Genomic DNA, 17,224 nt, shown 5'->3' with positions numbered 1-17,224 from the left:
TATCCTTTCTGCTGACAGTGGCCAATGCCGGGTGCCCAAGAGGGAGTGAACCGAACAGATAACAATCAAGTGATCACTCTCCTGCCATCCATCTCCAGCCTCTGACAAACAGAGGCTAGGGACACTATTCCTTACCCATCCTGGCTAATAGCCATTAATGGACTTAACCTCCATGAATTTATCTAGTTCTCTTTTAAACCCTGTTATAGTCCTAGCCTTCACAACCTCCTCAGGCAAGGAGTTCCACAGGTTGACTGTGCACTGTGTGAAGAACTTCCTTTTATTTGTTTTAAACCTGCTACCCATCAATTTAATTTGGTGGATCCTAGTTCTTATACTATGGGAACAAGTAAATAACTCTTCCTTATTCACTTTCTCCACATCACTCATGATTTTATATACCTCTATCATATCCCCCCTTAGTCTCCTCTTTTCCAAACTGAAAAGTCCCAATCTCCTCTTTTCCAAACTGAAAAGTCCTAGTCTCTTTAATCTCACCTCATATGGGGTCTTTTCCAAACCCCTACACATTTTAGCTGCCCTTCTCTGAACCTTTTCTAATACAATTATCCCATTTTAAAACATGTGTTATCCTATTTTAAAAATGTAAGGAACATTTAACATTACTAATGGAGCTAACACCAACTATACTCCTATACATTTTCCCTACAGACAAATATAGTTATATAGTTCTAAGTTACCAGTTAGGAGAAGGATGAATTCTCTATTCTTTCACTTTCTCCTGGTCTTGTACCATGTTTTCAAAAAAAAAAGTGTAAAGGGACTCAGACATGCCAATATACCCTAATTGCTGCAATACACTGTATTTTTATGTCATCCATTATATCAACCATTTCTACACTGTAAAGTGTTTTTTAAGCAAGCCAAATGCAATTTTACAGCAAAAGACTAACTTAAAAAACTTTACCAATATGGGCAAAGTGTGTGGTTTTTTTTCATTATCATGCTTATGCATGTATAAAGCTTAGTTTATATTCAATTATTCTAATAAGGGCACTTTTTACCAGTACAGTTTATTTTACTTTGCCAAACTACTTTGCCATGTAGTTTATACTCTCACAGTTAGAGTGGCAAAAGTACAGACAAGACCATCGTTTCAACAGATTTAAAATCCAGAAAAGTAGGGAAGAAAGATCTAGAAGAAACTCCATAAATGAGAAATTGTCCCTATGCCCATGTACACTTCTCAAAGACTCAACCAAGTTTTCAAATCTATTCTTGAATATTTTTCAAGAAATATAATTTTCCTGACAGGTGCAGCCTGCATGAAAGGGACAAAGCTTTTTAAAAATACTTCATGAAGACTTGACTAATCCAAAGAAGATGCCACAACCATTTGTTAAGATATCTGCCTCACCATAGCAGCCAACACTTCTGAGAAAATCTCTCTCTCAAGAGTGTTCCAGAATCAGGAACTTACTTTACCAAATGGTCAAAGTTAACCACTGTCCAGAGGAAAACACAGAAAAATCTATCCCAACTGTAGTACATGAAGCAGGCTTTGGAACTGGAGAACAGGAAGTGGAACAGGATTGATAAAACTGAACTTGAAGATAAGCCAATGAGAGAGGTCAAAGGCAATATGATTCCATTTTTTGGAACAAGCAATGATTTAGGAGCAACTGCAAGAAGAATTGCAACAGTAAAGGTAAAATGTTATTAAAACCTGAACAAGGATTTTACCATGATAAGGATGAATTCTGTAATGTACCAGAGGTGGAAACAGACATATGTAAGGACAAATTAAACTACACAATCCTATGTTACAACACACCCTCCCTATAATGTATTTGTTCAACTCAAACTGTCCAAGTTCATAAACCCTGGAGTCTTAAAGCATATTTGTTATTTTTAACCACTTGTTACAACTTGGGAAATGATCATCTCCCTAGTGCCATTACATTCTCCAAATGAAGAGAAATTTGCCATTCTTTTCAGCTGGTACATGAAATAGTACAGCAACCCAAACATTTTTTCTATCTCTGACAGCAACAAATAAATTAATGCTGCAAATGGGTAAATTCAGATTACTCCCATCTTTCTGAATTCTTTCAATGTACATTGTCATGTCTTCCAAAAACAACAAAAATAAACCCCCAAAGTGTTCTAACCTAGTTTTGAGAACCTTATTACTGTTTATAAAAGCATTCGATACCTGAACTAATTTGTATTTTGCTTCATTGTCTGAATCAGTGGCTATATCCAAGGAGTCAATGGTAGATGGCGGAAGACAGTCTGAATTTAAAGTGCTTTCTTCCACGATGTTGCTCCGTAATAATCGCTCAATCTCCCTGTTCAGAATCTCCAATTCATCACACATCACGTAATTCTAAGAGATATACCTGAAGGAAGAGGGGAAAGTCAGCTAATCACTACTTGTTCAATTTTAATAAAATAGCCTAATATTATTATATGACATATGCCACTGAATGAAAATATATGCGCTCTAAAATATCTTATTTGAATCTTTCTGACTCTAGAATGTTTTCTGCTGATTGTGGTAATAAATCCAGTTAAATATTTTTGTGCAATCAACCTAAGCGCAACGACTATTTACGCAAAATAATCTTCAGTATATTTAATCTTGTGGCATAGGTCTGATATGAATAATGTATACCTAACCCTGCAGTCAGTATTTTCTCGTTAGAGAACATTCAGGATGTTGAATAGATCACATTTTGCAAATTGTTATAATTTTACGTGTGTGTGTGAGAGAGAGAGAGAGAGAGAGAGAGAGAGAGAGAGACACACACACACACACACACACACACACACACACACAAAAGGGATTATTTTACAACCCCAGAATAAGGAAAACACACCAGCATGACTAGAATTTTAAGGAAACACTATCGGCTGCGTCTAGACTGGCACGTTTTTCCGCAAAAGCAAGTGCTTTTGCGCAAAAACTTGCCAGCTGTCTACACTGGCTGCTAGATTTTGCACAAAAGCACTGACGTTCTACTGTCCGAAATCAGTACTTCTTGCGCAAATGCTTTGATGTTCCCGTTCAGGCAAAAGCCCTTTTCCAGAAATGTTTTTGCACAAGAGGGCCAGTGTAGACAGCTAAAAACTGTTTGGGGCAAAAAAGCCCCGCTGGCGAAAATGGCGATCGGGGCTTTCTTGCGCAAAACCGAGTCTAGATTTTTCAGAAAAGCATCCGTGCCAATCTAGACGCTCTTTTCCGCAAATGCTTTTAACGGAAAAACTTTTCCATTAAAAGCATTTGCGGAAAATCATGCCAGTCTAGACGTAGCCTATCAAGTTTAACAGATATAAAATTTGTATATTGGAAAAAACTTTTATTTTGTTCCTTCACAATTAAGAAGAAGCAATTTCCCTCAAAATGATGGTCTCAACTAGGGATGTAAGAGTATGTCTACACTAGCCCTCTAAGTTTGAACTAGAGAGGCTAATGAGGGCAATCGAAATTGCAAATAGAGCACGGAATTTAAATATCCCGCACTTCATTAGCATGTTCCCAGGCGGTCGCCATTTTGGAAACTGACTAGCCCGGAATAACTGCCCGTGTCTACACACGGCAGTGAAATGGGAGTTCGAAGTAAACCCCTAACTCAAATTAGCTATTACTCCTCGCGGAATGCAGAAGTGCCGCGGGACCAGGGGGCAAGCGGGGGAATCAAGCAGTCCCCCACGGGCCCGTGCTCCCTGCTTTTGAAACGTACAAGAGTCCTGTAGGGGACTCTCGTACATTTCAAAAGCAAAGTGAGAGTGGGGAGCAGGAGGTGAGTGGAGGACTCAAGAACCTTCCAGGGCTCTTGTACATTTCAAAAGCAGGGAGCACCAGACCAGCAGAGGCCTGCTTGAGTCCTCTGCTGGCTCCCTGTGGCTCTTCCGCCTTTGAAAAGTAGGAAGAGTTCAAAGGTGGAGGTGCCCTTATCAACTAATCGAATAGTCAATGCAAATTGGATCGACTATTAAATTAGTTGATTAATCTAAATATAACATCCTTAGTCTCAACATAGGTAAAATTCAAACTCTACTCAACAGTCACTGCCAAAATGCTTGGTTTCCTCACAATTAGGAAGCAAAATACATTTTTGGCATCACCCTTCTCTCCTCATCTGTTCTGTAGCTGCTCTTGCTCTTGAGACAACAAGATAATGAAATTGATTTATTCTGCTCTTTAAATTTTATCTAAAAACAGGATTTTTTTAAACTTTTCAATAAATATGCACACATACAATAAGCTGAAAATCAAGAGTAACTACATGCAAATATGAACTACCAAACCATATTCATAATTTTAAACCTCCCAGACAAGATGGCCATTTTAAACAAGAATATTGCTAGCATCACAAAAATCATTTTAATAAAGGCATTTTATTAAATGCCTCACCATGTATAATAGAACCTCAGAGTTATGAACACCTTGAGAATGGAAGTTGTTTATAAGCATGAAATGTTCATAACTCTGAACAAAATGTTACGGTTGTTCTTTCAAACATTTGTAACTGAACTCTAACTTAATACAGCTTTGAAACTTTAAATATACAGAAGAAAAATGCTGCTTTTCCTTTGTTTTTTTAGTAATTAACTACTAGTACTGGGCTTGTCTTTTTTTCCACTGTCTCCACTCCTGTCTGACTGCATATTTCCAGTTCCAAATGAGGCATGTGGTTGACTGGTCAGTTCTTAACTCTGGTGTTCATAACTTGGATGTTCTACTGTATATATTTTTTTATGCTATACCAATCACTGATACCTGACCAACATACATTTTCCATTCTATAGGCTGGGGCGAGGGATTTAGGGATTGGGAGTAGAGTTTGTTCGTTTTGTTCTTTATTTATTTGCATGGTTAGGTATTTGAATTATGATTTATTTTTAAGTATTTGATCTGTGGGAAACCTAGGCTGAGGTGAGTTTTATATTTTAATTTTGAATATATTGAAGATTATAGTCAATTGATCTTTTCCAGAAGAGAGGTCCAAAATCATGGACGAGTTAAAGAAAGCTCTGTTGCATACCTAAATCCCACTTTTGAGATCAACCATTCCACTGTACCAGTCAAATGTATTTGCCATGGGAAACCAAAGTGACCTATGCTGCATATATACTGGATAGTGTTGGTTTTTAAAAGCCTGCCACCTGTTTTACCATCTGGTTAGCTGACCTTACAGAAGCTTTATACACCTACTAGCTGGAATTACCCAGCGTTGCTCGGGAAACCGGAGGAACAAAATGTAGAAAAACAGTAGCCCATTATCTTTTTTTGAATGGTAGAAAAGTTGCACTGATTTCTATAGGGATTAAAATATTGGTCTGCGTCATCCCCAGAGGGGACAGGGGTGACCCCGGGTCGAGGGGAGGTTACATGCAGGAAGACTGCCCCAGCTCGTGCCCAGGGCAGGGCAGGTGCTCGAGCTGTTGTGCGTGTGGGGGGTTGGGGCACTGCATACCAGCGCAGGGCAGGGGGAGAGGATCACTTATGTAACCACGCAGGCTGGGGGGGATGAGTCCCAGATGGCGCTGGGGCTGCAGGTGGCAGGCACTAGACCTAGGGTAGGCAGGGCAGTCCCTTTAGCACAGCACAGCGGGTTCCTTTTTTATTTTTACAGCTTGGGCTCGGGCCAGACTGGGTCCAAAAGTACCTTAAAACCTTCTCCTGGATGAAAGGTTATCCCATGCAAAGTTTGGTTGCAGTCGCTCTTATAGTGTCCAAGTTATTAGCGCACAAACTTACAAACATTCTCCCTTATATATAAGACTAGCTGGACTTACCCGGCATTGCCAGGAAAACTGGACGAACAAAATTTAGAAAAACAGAAGCTGGTCCTGACAGGCTCCAGCCACACTGCAGCTGCCAGTGCCTGACATCTGGCCATTATGGCAGACCCCCATGCTTTTCTACTGCTGCATAAAGCAAAATCTGACTAAAAAAAAGAGGCTCTGTAATGTTGAGAATCAGAGTTATTTGACTTGGCAAACTTAGATACAAAAGTCACAATAGAAACTATATGTCTGTTTTCTTCCCATGTCATGGAGAGCCCCCAAATCACCATGGCTTGGTTCCCCACCATTGCTGGAAGCATATGGAGGCCCCTCTTCAATGTTTTGCTTCCTATCAGATGGTATTTTTGCTAATTATCCTTGTAGAAACTATTTTTTTTTGGTAGGGAAGTAGGGAGATAGGCATGCTGGGTCTGCAAATTCTCATCCAAGAGCTGAGTATAAGGATGTGTCAGTCAATGTCTCAGATCCCTGCTGAATCTGAGAGATTTTAAGGTGACACCTCAAACTCTTCTCCCATCCTTTTTGATGAAACTATGAGTCAACTACCTGAGCCTACTGGCACCTTTATAGTCCCTCTTCCAGCACCACTTCCTTGACCAGCTGCCCCTCCCATGGACTGCATCTCTCACCCCCCCTCCCTTCCCTGGATCATCCAGTATCAAACCCAGGACCAGTGCCCAGCATTCATACGGATCTTCTTCCAGACCTGTCCCATTGATGGCTCCTCATAACCAAACACACTACAAATTTAAGTGTTGCAATGGGCCTTAACAAGGTTTGCATCCTCTTTCAATTTCTCACCAATACACTGAAAAAAGTCACCTTGAAGCAATTATGCATAGTATCACTGCATCTGTCCTCTAGAACAGTGGTGCGCAACCTATGGGTTGGGGGTCGCGGCTGTCTTCCTAGAGGGTCGCAGCACTTTGATCCGGGCTGGCCGGTATTTTCTTTTGCCGGCTCAGCGTACACACGATAGGGGGAGTGGTAGGGGAACGGACTGGAGCTTTTAATTAAAGGGGCAGCAACAAAATATTGCCAGCAGATTTTTTTTGATCAACAAAAATTTTCCTGGCTCCAGGAGTGCAAATGAAAAAAGGTTGAGCACTATTGCTCTAGTAGGTACCTCCTACAATTAAGTGCTTCTACAATATCTCATTTTGCTTTATAAAATTGTAATGTGACCATACACCAGGGAAGTGGCTTCACTATCAATTTAAAGTTCCAATCACAACTTGCTTTACTGATACCAAGCTGTCAAAAGCCTTCAGAAACATCTGGATGCTTAGCTACAAGAACGGAGTCCACCATATAACCATTCTTCGGAATCCTACAATTATTATTCCATTTCAGATAAATCCAAAAACCATCCAGTCGGCAATTTTTAACGTACTGTGTGTTCTAAGACCTGACTGGGAGACTTATCATCCAGTCGCTATTGTTAGTGATATCACCTACCTTGGATCTGTTGTCAATAACATGGGCAGCATTGAGAAAGAACTTTAAGCCCTCACCGCAAAACTATTATTGGTAATGGTGCACCTCATTAAGAATATATTTGACAAACCAAACATCTTGATAAGTAGAGGTAAAGCTAAGAATATATAATGCTTCAGAGACTGAATGGTGTCAGACACTTGTCCCTCATGGGCTTTCTACACCACACAGTGTAGAGTGTCAGATTTTGCTCAGGACAGATCATCATGGAAGTACAAAGTACATTTGGTGACCTCTAAGCTATCTACCCAACAGCAAGAAAACTAAACTAATAACTGCTGCAAACAACTTCAATTTTGGTAGCATTCAGGCTTATGTCCACTTAGCTTGAAGAAATTCTCGTATGGCAGCATCATGGCAAGACAATCTTTCCCTTATGCCAATCTCAGAATGTCCTCCAAATTCTCTAGTCTACTACAAGATTGATCAATGTACTTCAAACAGTACACCTTTGGTTCATTCAGCAATTAATTGAAAGAGAAATCTTGTCAGATCCTCATTACACAATTTTCTGCTAATCAGCTTGTATCACCAATATTATTATTCACCTAATCAAAGACATACTCTAACTCTGGCAGGGCTATAGGGGCATAGGAATATGCAACTAGGAATGAATCTCAGAAGAGATTAACAGCAAAAATTCCTCTTCTCAACAGACTGGCTTTAACAAGGAGAAATTAAAAAAAAAATCACAAGTAGCTGTAGTGGGAACCTCTTATAAATTTATCAAATAGCTGCAGCATTTTTCTTGTCAGTTTCACACTTGCTCAGGGACCTCCTGAAAGAGCAATGAAAAGGGACAAGATCTGAGCATTTTTCTTCACACTGCAAAGCTATAAACAGCAGCATAGCAATGGAGTTGTTTGTCAGGCTCACTGAGACATCATGACCTCAAATTTGTACACAGTCCATGTGTGGATGGTTAGTTTCATATTCATAAGGGCTAGGTCTGACTGATTCTTTGCATAGTGATTAGCTATTAGTTGTTTTATATGGTTATTTTAAAATGTTTTAAACATTTACATGTATGTTAAGGAGCCAGACAGTTTCTATACCCTGCACTGTCCTCTCACATAGTTCTTGCCTGGCTGGCAAGCTCCACAGAAACTCCCATAACTGAATAATTCTCAAAATATATTCTAAAACAAGATATTCACAGTCAAAAAAGTCATGTCTAATTGATATAGCTATCAATTACTTAAGGGAAAACTTTTAAAATGCTGTCATTCCCTCAAAAAAACATGTAAAAAGCCCACATTAAAGCTTTGAATTTCAAAAATAATATTACACTAAAAAGTTATGAGATCACATATTTAAACACTCACAGAATAAAGGAAAACAAGTAGACAGCTCCCTCTTCAAGCTCCACACATCAGTGATTCCATCAAAATAAGAAGCCATCTAATGGCAATGCTTCTACCTACCAATACTGCATGTGCTCCTATAACATTTAAACCAAAGTGTATTACAGCCTATTTTCTTTAACACCACAAATAGGTTATGTCTCCAACAAATGCAGCTATACTCAAGACAGTCACTCAGAATAACCCAGTAAGGATTCAAATACAAAAATGTTATACTGTGAAACAGCATAGATAGAGCTACCAAATCTAGGGCTACAATCCTCAAGACATGGACAAAAAAATTAGGTAACTGAAATGTTAATGATACAGAGTTGTGGGAAATCTTAAGGTTATGAACATGTCAACTATTGAAGTAAATCAGTCTGCAGATATTTGTATTCACAAGGATGCAATTTCATGAAGACTTCGTAAACCTTCTCTTCATAATGGCCCCATCTTACACAAATGAAGTTAACAGTATGGATGGGTGCATTTCCATACTTTCAGTGCTAAGTAGAACATGTTTTACTGTATCAGAGCAGATGTATCAGAACTTGTTGAAGCCAAGAAGGAGCCACACATTCAGTTGGAGCGCATCGGGGTTGGGGTAAAGCGAGAGGCCCTGATGTCACGTGAGGAGACCAGGCAATGTTGGTAATGAGAGGAGATGGCAGACAGCTCAGTGTTGGAGACAGCCCAAGACACAAGAAAAGGTTTGAGTGATAGTAAGCATATTGAGTGCTTGTCATCATGAAACACACCTTTGATTAGACAATCGTCCAGATATGGGAAGCTTATCACGCTGCAATATCTGAGGCAGGCGTTGATGACTGCCAGGGTCTGGGAGAAACTGTGAAGAGGCCAAAAGGCAATATTCGATATTGGAAATGATAGAGTCCCATGATGAGTCTGAGAAAGCATCTGTGGGAGTAGGGGTGTTAAACTGTGATTAATCAGCTAATCAAGTAGTTGATGTAATTTCCAACAACTACTTGATGGGGAGGTGCTCGTTATCCCCGCTGCAGCTCTTCAGTTTAAATGTAGTACGAGTCAGGTGCACAGCAGCCTGCCTCCTACTTCATTTTATCTGCAGAGCCACAGCAGGATTAGCTTCCAGGGTTGGCATGAGACAGGACTAAGCAATACTAGCTCACGCCAGCCCCAGGAGCTATCACCCCTGCGGCTCTACCTTTTAAACGTAGGAAGAGCCTGATGGACTCTTACTATATGTACAAGGCAGAGCCGTAGTGACTCGGAGCCAGTGCAAACTGGAACTAATTAGTCCCAGCTCACACCGGCCCTGGAAGCTAATACCACTGCCTTTTAAATGTAGTAAGAGCGGCCAGGATCTTACTACATTTAAAAGGCAGAGCTGTCACAGTCAGGAACTCCAGGCAAGTAGGGACTGCTTCAGTTTCCGCTCACACGCAGTCCCACACTGCGCCTCTGCGCCCCCCTACAATGCAGAGACGGTGCTGGGGGAACCAACTTTTAAGCTGGCTCCTGCTTCCTCCCCCTTGCTGCCTCCCCCGCTGCCTGTATATCTGATATAAAGGAAGCAAAGCCCGGAGGAGGGGGTGGGAGGGTAGAATGTGAGTAGTTGACTACTCTTTTACATCCCTATGTGAGAGGGATGAATCATGATACAAAATTAGGCATCTGGAAGGTTGAGGGCTGAAAATCAATCTCTTTCATCTAATGCTGGTATGATTTTTGCAAGTGTGATCATCTTGAATCTATAGTTTCGGATAAATCTGTTGAGCCTCCTCAGGCCCAGGATAGGCCTCCACCCTTCCTAACTTCTTTTCTGCACTGAAATAGTTTGGGTAGAATCCTTTGCCCTGATAGTATAGGAGGAGTGGTTCTACCGCACCTATTGCAAGGCGGTGTTGGACCTACAGTTGCAAGGTGGTCGTGGGAAGGGTTCTTAAAGAAGGACTGGGAGAAGAGGAAAGGTAGGAAGTGTAGAGATAAAGAGGATGACATATTTGAAATGTATTATTTCGAGAACCCACTAATGTTAAAAAAGGTATAAACAATGGTCATCTGCTTCGTCCATCAACTCATCTTTGGCCATGACTGACGCTGTGTCAGAAGCACGAACTGGTGATGACCGAATCACAGGACGAGCTCAAGTAGGAGGCATTGTGTACTGCTGACAATACTGGGCACAAGGGTCCCATGGGGGCCATTGTGTAGGGTAGGGAGGAGACAGATAGGGCCAGGGATGATTGAACAATGGGTAACAAGGTGCCTGATGAGTAGGTTTACACTTTGCTGTTTGCCATGAAGGAAGCATGTATGTTGGAGAGGAGTGTTGCAATGAAAATCTGCTCTCTTGCCCTGTGCCCACCTCACTATAGATTGAGGAAAGAGTAGATGAGAAGGAACAATGGTCAGAAGTGTGTCCTTGAGGACTGTTGGTACTGAGGGTTGGGGACTGTGGTGCCAAATGGGCTTAGATGTCTGATACAGTAGAGAGGTGTCTTGGTGCCAGTTGATGTGATGTTTCAGCTGATGTCACAGAGTCTGACTTGCGCTTCAGTGCTGGGTGCCTGTGAAAAGCCAGCTCTGTAAGATGTCAGGCAATGACCAGGCCAGGAAAACCCTGGACTTATTAAGAGTCCTGGGGTGGCGAGGAGAGGGCTCTCTTCCTCGGAGACGAGAATTGCACCCACATTGATTTGTAGGGTTCTGAGGTGGATTTTGACTCAGCTGGAGTGATTTCTACAGGATAATCATTCTGAGCCTCAGCTCGCTGTCCTGCCTGGCCCTAGTGGTCATGCTGAGACGATGCTGACATTTCTGAGAGATGTGGCCCTCTCCAGAGGAGCCCCCTCCCACCACTGCAAAAGAAACCCCTTCTAGCTGCAGCACAGCTGAGGGTGGAGCAGCTCCTGCTGGCTTCAGCAGGGTCAGAACTGCTCTTCATGCCACAGGTGAGAGAAGGGTTACTCCAAGGCTAACCAGTTAAATCTAGTGTTTAACCGGTTAATATTTTAAACATTAATTATTTCAATAGATACAGAATGTTTATAAAAAACTTAAAGAACCAAAGAAATAAAGTTAGCAAACTCTTTTTTCACACTGTTACCATCAGCAAACTAAATCTTGGTTGACAATCTACATCACTGTTTCTTAAACTATGTTCCGTGGCACACCGGTGTGCCACGACACAGTTGGAGGTGTGCCACAGAGAACAACAGAATTAAAAATGGCTGCCCTTAAAGGGACAGGCAACCTCCCCCCCCCCCATCCGATAACTTTCCCCCAACCCTTTTTTTCCCCCTCAATAAGTTTCCCCCTGATTCCCCCCCCCCCCAAACAAAAAATCCTTGGTGTGCCTCATAAAAAAAACCTATTGTCTGGTGTTCCTCGGTCTTAAAAAGTTTAAGAAACACTGGTCTACGTAGTAATCCTTGTCAATCTGAATAATTTTGCTTCATAATCAACTTTATAAAATCCCAGTTCCATTTCAGAAAATTCTATTCACGATATTGCGATGGGTTCCATTACTCAAGAACATCAATATCAAACTCTAATTGGACAACTAAAAAAAATCAGTTTATACTTCACAGCTACCCAATCCTAGTAATCACCACAAATTTAAAAAAGAGCCAACTCTGCTAAAAAGAAGTTAAATTTACAGGCACAGATCAATGGTTTGGAAGCACAATTGCTGTTGAGAACATTTTTAACATTTAAAAAATGTTAAAAATAAAATATTTGGCAGCACAGAAATACAATTTTATGATAGCATGTCTGCCCCTCTCACCCCTTCCTCAATCTGTTATTATGCTTTTATCCTCTCCAGAATTCCAGGTGCAAGCTAAGAAAGGGAGATAGGCTTTTGGTACCATGTCCTGGAAGGAATGGAAAAAACAGTTACAGCGAGGTGAAGGAAATTGTGAGCAGATCAAGTCTAGTGAAAGATAGGAATATAGAACACAATCTGCTTCTCTGGCTTCTGCACTTGGAAAAAAACCAGAAAATGTTAAAAGTAAATTTATCCAAAACAAATTGCTTTGTGCCTTTAAGACTACCTAAAATCTTCTGGGGAAAAAAACACTTGACAAAATTCTAACTGTACTCTGACCTTGCATGCTAGAAGTCAGAAACACAAATAGAGAAGAAAAGAAAAAGAATTTGAACTATTCAGCTAGATGAGAAGAACATTAATTATTACAAATTTACTTTATTCTGACTTCACATGTTGGCAGATTGCTATTAATATTCTTTAGATCAAAGTAAATTACTCATGGCTGAGATTAAAGCCAGTGAAACAATAATTTATAATGCAAATTCTGATAAAGGCTTAAAGTTCCTGGTTCATAACCAAAACACCATAAGCAGAGCATTAAAAAAATGCACTCAATACTAATTAGCTCAAAATCTAATATCTTATCTACTCTACAGAAACTATCTCCCAAAAAGCTCTCATAGAGGGGAGGCACCTTTTACTAAAAACAAACAAACAAACCAAAAACCCACCAACTTTATATAACTAACACCAATATTAATTATACAAGTTCCATGAACAAAGTAAGCTATTAGAGCAAGAATTTCTTTTGCTGATGTATTTATTATAGGGGTTTGGGTTTTTGTTTTTTTTTGTCAACCCAGCTATGTATGTAGCTATGTCAGTTAGAGATGCAATTTTTTGCACTATTAACTAGGGATGTGAACATGTATCAGGACACATGATTAACCAATGAGCCTGAGTTTATCAGTTAACCCTCACCATTACATGCAGCCCCTCCCCCTCCCACACCACTGCCTCTGTATCAAAGGCAGCAGGGGGGAGGGGAAGGCAGAAGCTGACTTTTAAACTGGCTCCCTGCATATGCTGGCTCCAGTGTAGCCACACCCCCACCACACTGCTGTCTCCCACAGCAGGAGGGGAGGGGGGAAGAGGGAAGGAGAGAGAAGCAGAAATGGTGCTCGCATGGAGCCAGCTTAAAAGCAGGCTCTGTGTGAGCAGTGGGTCCCGTGGAGCCACCTGCCCCCCTCTCCTCCCCGCCCCCAACGCTGCTGACTCTGTAGGTGGTTGAGGTGGGAGTTGGCTTTCATTCTCAGTTCCTCAAACAGTGCTTGGCTATTTAAAAATACAATAGTAAAATATTTGAACACAACAAAAACTAACCTTTTTACTAGGACTCACAAAATCCCTCTCAAAATATTGGCAATATTTGAGGATTCAATTCTTGTCAAATTCAAAATTCTATTTTGTCACAGAATTAGCAATGGACTGTTCACTTTCTGTTAACTGATGAACTCAGGCTTATTGGTTGTACCCTGATACATGTTCACATCCCTAGTTAATAGTGGAAAAAAATTACACCTCGAACTTTCTATTTCCCTTTTTCATAATGGTGTTATGACAACACAGTCATTAATGTTTATGAAGCTTTCAGATACTATAGAACAAAGGTAGGCAATAATTTTTACAGAGGGGCCAATTAATGAATTTTGGTAGGTAGTTACAGGCTGGCTCCATTCCAGAAAGCATGAGGCCTGGGGCAGAAGGGGTGGGGCTGGAGACTAGCCTCCCCCCAAAAGTTGCCTGGGGCCAAAGGCTGTGATTTAAACCACTACGGTGTTGCTTGGCAGCTACCTGGGACTGCTGCAGGTATTTAAAGGGCTCATAACTACAGCCCCTACTTGACTAGCACCAGGAACCGGGAGCCATTTAAATAGGATCTGGCTGTTTGAGCCATTGCCTGGAAATTTGGTGGCATGGGAAGCAGTCTATAAATATAAAACATGGGACAGATGCAGATGCAGTCCACGGGACAGATCAAAGTGTTAGGTGAGCCTCATCCGGGCATCAGGCCACATCTTGCCCAACCCTGCTAGAGAGACTAGGTTCACATAAATTCTTGTATTAGGGATGTCAATGTGTTGTTCACTATACAATTAACCAATAATCCTAGGATTATCGGTTAATCATGTAGACTACACGCAATCCCACCTTCCCCCCTCCCCCTGTATCAGAGGCAGCGGGAGGGGAGCAGGAGTCAGTGCCCATGAGGGAGCTAGTTTAAAAGCTGACTCCCCATGAGCACCGAATCTGCCTGCCTCTGTATCAGGGGTGGCAGGCAGTCGGTCCATGAGGAGAACTGGTTTTGAAACTGGCTCCCCTCAAGGCCTGACTCCGACTGTCACCCCACGTTGCTGCGTCCGAGAGAGAGGCAGTAGCACAGAGTGGCAGGGGGCTCCATGGGAGTGGAGCCAGGAGCACACTCTCTGCCAGCCCTGCCCCCAGGGACTATTAAATAGTCATGTAACCAACAATACTTTGTGTGGTTACACAACTATTCAATTATCCGATATCTAACATCCCTATCCTGTATAGGTAAAATAGGTACTCCTCGTTAGCAATGTTAAAACACATTTAATTTTGTAAATGTGTAATTGATGAAATTTATAGCGGTTGCAGGTTTACACATGTGGGTGAAGGGGGGCGGGGGGGCAGGCAGAAGCCAGTGTTCATGGAGAGCCAGCTTTTAAGCCAGCTCTCCACAAGGACCAGCTCCTGCTTTCCTCTCGCCTCATGCTGCTGCCTCTATATATCAGAGGTAGCAGCACAGGGGGCAGGCGCCTCTGCGGGAATCAGTGCTCGCCCCCTGCCCTCCACCGCAATGCTGCCCCTGTGGGAGGCAGCAACATGGTGTGGGGGGGGGGGAGGGGAAGAAGCTCTGTAGGAGCCATTATGCATGGAGAGCTGGCTTAAAAGCACTGGTTCCTGTGGAGCCACCTGTCTCACATCACTGAGAGGCAGCAGCACCGAAGGGGTGGACTGCTACCACACCTGAAGAGCCAGCTTAAAAGGGGCCCAATGCTCATCAGGTAATCATTTAAATGGGTACAAGCTCACATCCCTATTCCTCATTTCCAGAGTTGGTACTAAACCATAGCCTCTCCTGTTCAGCCTCTCCAAAACACACTCAAATAGCTACCCACATACAGGCAGTCCCAGAGTTACGTGGATCCGACTTATGTCGGATCCGCACTTACGAACAGGGCTTTTTCGCCCCGGAGCTCGCAGGCAGTGGGACCGCCCAGAGCGCAGCGGTCCCACCACCTTGGCCTCCGGGGCGAGAAAAGCTGCTCCAGGTGCCCCGGTCTGCTGGGGACCGTCTCCAGCAGACCAGGGACACCTGGAACAAAGCCAGGGAGGCAGAGGGGTCCCGCGCCTCTGAGGCTTTGCTCTGGCAAAGCCTCAGAGGCGCGGGACTCCGCCGCCACTGCGGCTTTGCTCCCGGTGTCCCTGGTCTGCTGGAGACGGTCCCCAGCAGACCAGAGGCACCGGGAGCAAAGCTGCAGCGGCGGCGGGGTCCTGCACCTCCCCAGCTTTGCTCCAGGTGTCCCTGGTCTGCTGGGGACCGTCTCCAGCAGACCAGGGACACCGGGAGCAAAGCCGCAGTGGCAGCGGGGTGCCAGAGCAAAGCCTCAGAGGCGCGGCACCCCGCCGCCGTGGCTTTGCTCCCCGTGTCCCTGGTCTGCTGGGGGGGGGGGCCAGCTAGTGCGCCCCCCTTCCTCCCCAGCAGACCAGGCTTTTGTTGTGGACCCTGGGGTAGAGCAGCTGGGGTGCTGCTGGGTTGGTCCTGCAGGGACCTACCTGGCAGCCCAGCTGTTCTGTCCCAGGCTAGAGATTCAGCCGCTGTTGAAACTGATCAGTGGCTGATTCCAGGAAGCTGGGGGCAGAGCAATTCTGCCTCCAGCTTCCTGTAGTCAGCCTCTGGTCAGTTTCAGCAGCAGCGGCTGAATCTGGAGCCAGTTCTGACTTACATACAAATTCAACTTAAGAACAAACCTATAGTCCCTATCTTGTACGTAACCCGGGGATTGCCTGTATTCTTACATAGGGAGAGTAACAGCTAAATTACTTTCTTTAAATTTCCCACCATTTCAACTACCAGAATTCATCTGCCAATGATAGCAGCAGGAATATTAGGCCATGTCCATATAGCACTGCAGCTATACTGATGCAGTTTCCCCGCTGTAGCATGTGTGGTAAAAATGCTTTACACCAGCAGGAGAATGTTATCTTGTTGGCATTAAAAAAAAAAGCACTTCTGTGAGTGGCATAAGGTGTGTTAGTAGGAGTTTCTCCCACCAACACAGAACTGTGCAAATTAACACATGTTGGTTTAACTTCCATCATGCAGAGGAGCAAAATATTTACACCTCTAAGATACATAAATATTGCCAACGTAGGCTGTACTGTAGACAAAATCTTAGGCCACGTCTACACTAGGGACGTAAGTGAGTAGTCAAGTCAACCACTTGACTACTCACTTCCCCTCAGCCTTGCTGCCTCTGTATCAGAGGCAGCAAGGCAGAGGCAGCAAGGGGCAGGGGGGATAGGAGCTGATGCTGGAAGAGGGGCAGCTTACAAGCCAGTTCCTCCCAGCACTATCGATGTGATGCCGCTTGCCCCACTCCCCATGCTGCTGAGGCAGCAGCAGAGGATGCAGAGGGGTAGAGGAGACTACCATGAAGCAGCTGCTGCCCACAGAAGGCCCAGGCTCGCCATGGGCAGAGGCTTCTCCAGCAGTAGCCCCTGCTTGTGGCAGGCCAGGCTGGCCGCGGACATAGGCTGC

The 17,224-nt window shown here is 43.2% G+C and overlaps 1 protein-coding gene across 7 annotated transcripts in view; it reads right to left on the bottom strand.

Annotated features, from left to right (window-relative positions):
- The window catches only part of DIDO1 (death inducer-obliterator 1), a 100,886-nt gene that overhangs the window by 72,487 nt on the left and 11,175 nt on the right, over positions 1 to 17,224 (bottom strand). For 3 of the 7 annotated variants that reach the window (XM_075901065.2, XM_075901063.2, XM_075901066.2), the window contains one exon: positions 2,177 to 2,363. The exons of the other annotated variants lie outside the window; for them this stretch is intronic. In XM_075901065.2, coding sequence (XP_075757180.2) covers positions 2,177 to 2,341 — 165 coding nt within the window. In that variant the 5' untranslated portion in view covers positions 2,342 to 2,363. The remainder of the gene's footprint in view (positions 1 to 2,176; positions 2,364 to 17,224) is intronic. 7 annotated transcript variants of the gene reach the window in all.

The sequence above is a fragment of the Pelodiscus sinensis genome, chromosome 17 (assembly GCF_052426305.1).
Source record: "Pelodiscus sinensis isolate ZL-2025 chromosome 17, ASM5242630v1, whole genome shotgun sequence".
Lineage (NCBI taxonomy): Eukaryota > Metazoa > Chordata > Testudines > Trionychidae > Pelodiscus > Pelodiscus sinensis.
Note: the sequence above shows the minus strand (reverse complement) of the source record. Positions and strands in the feature narration are given on the sequence as shown.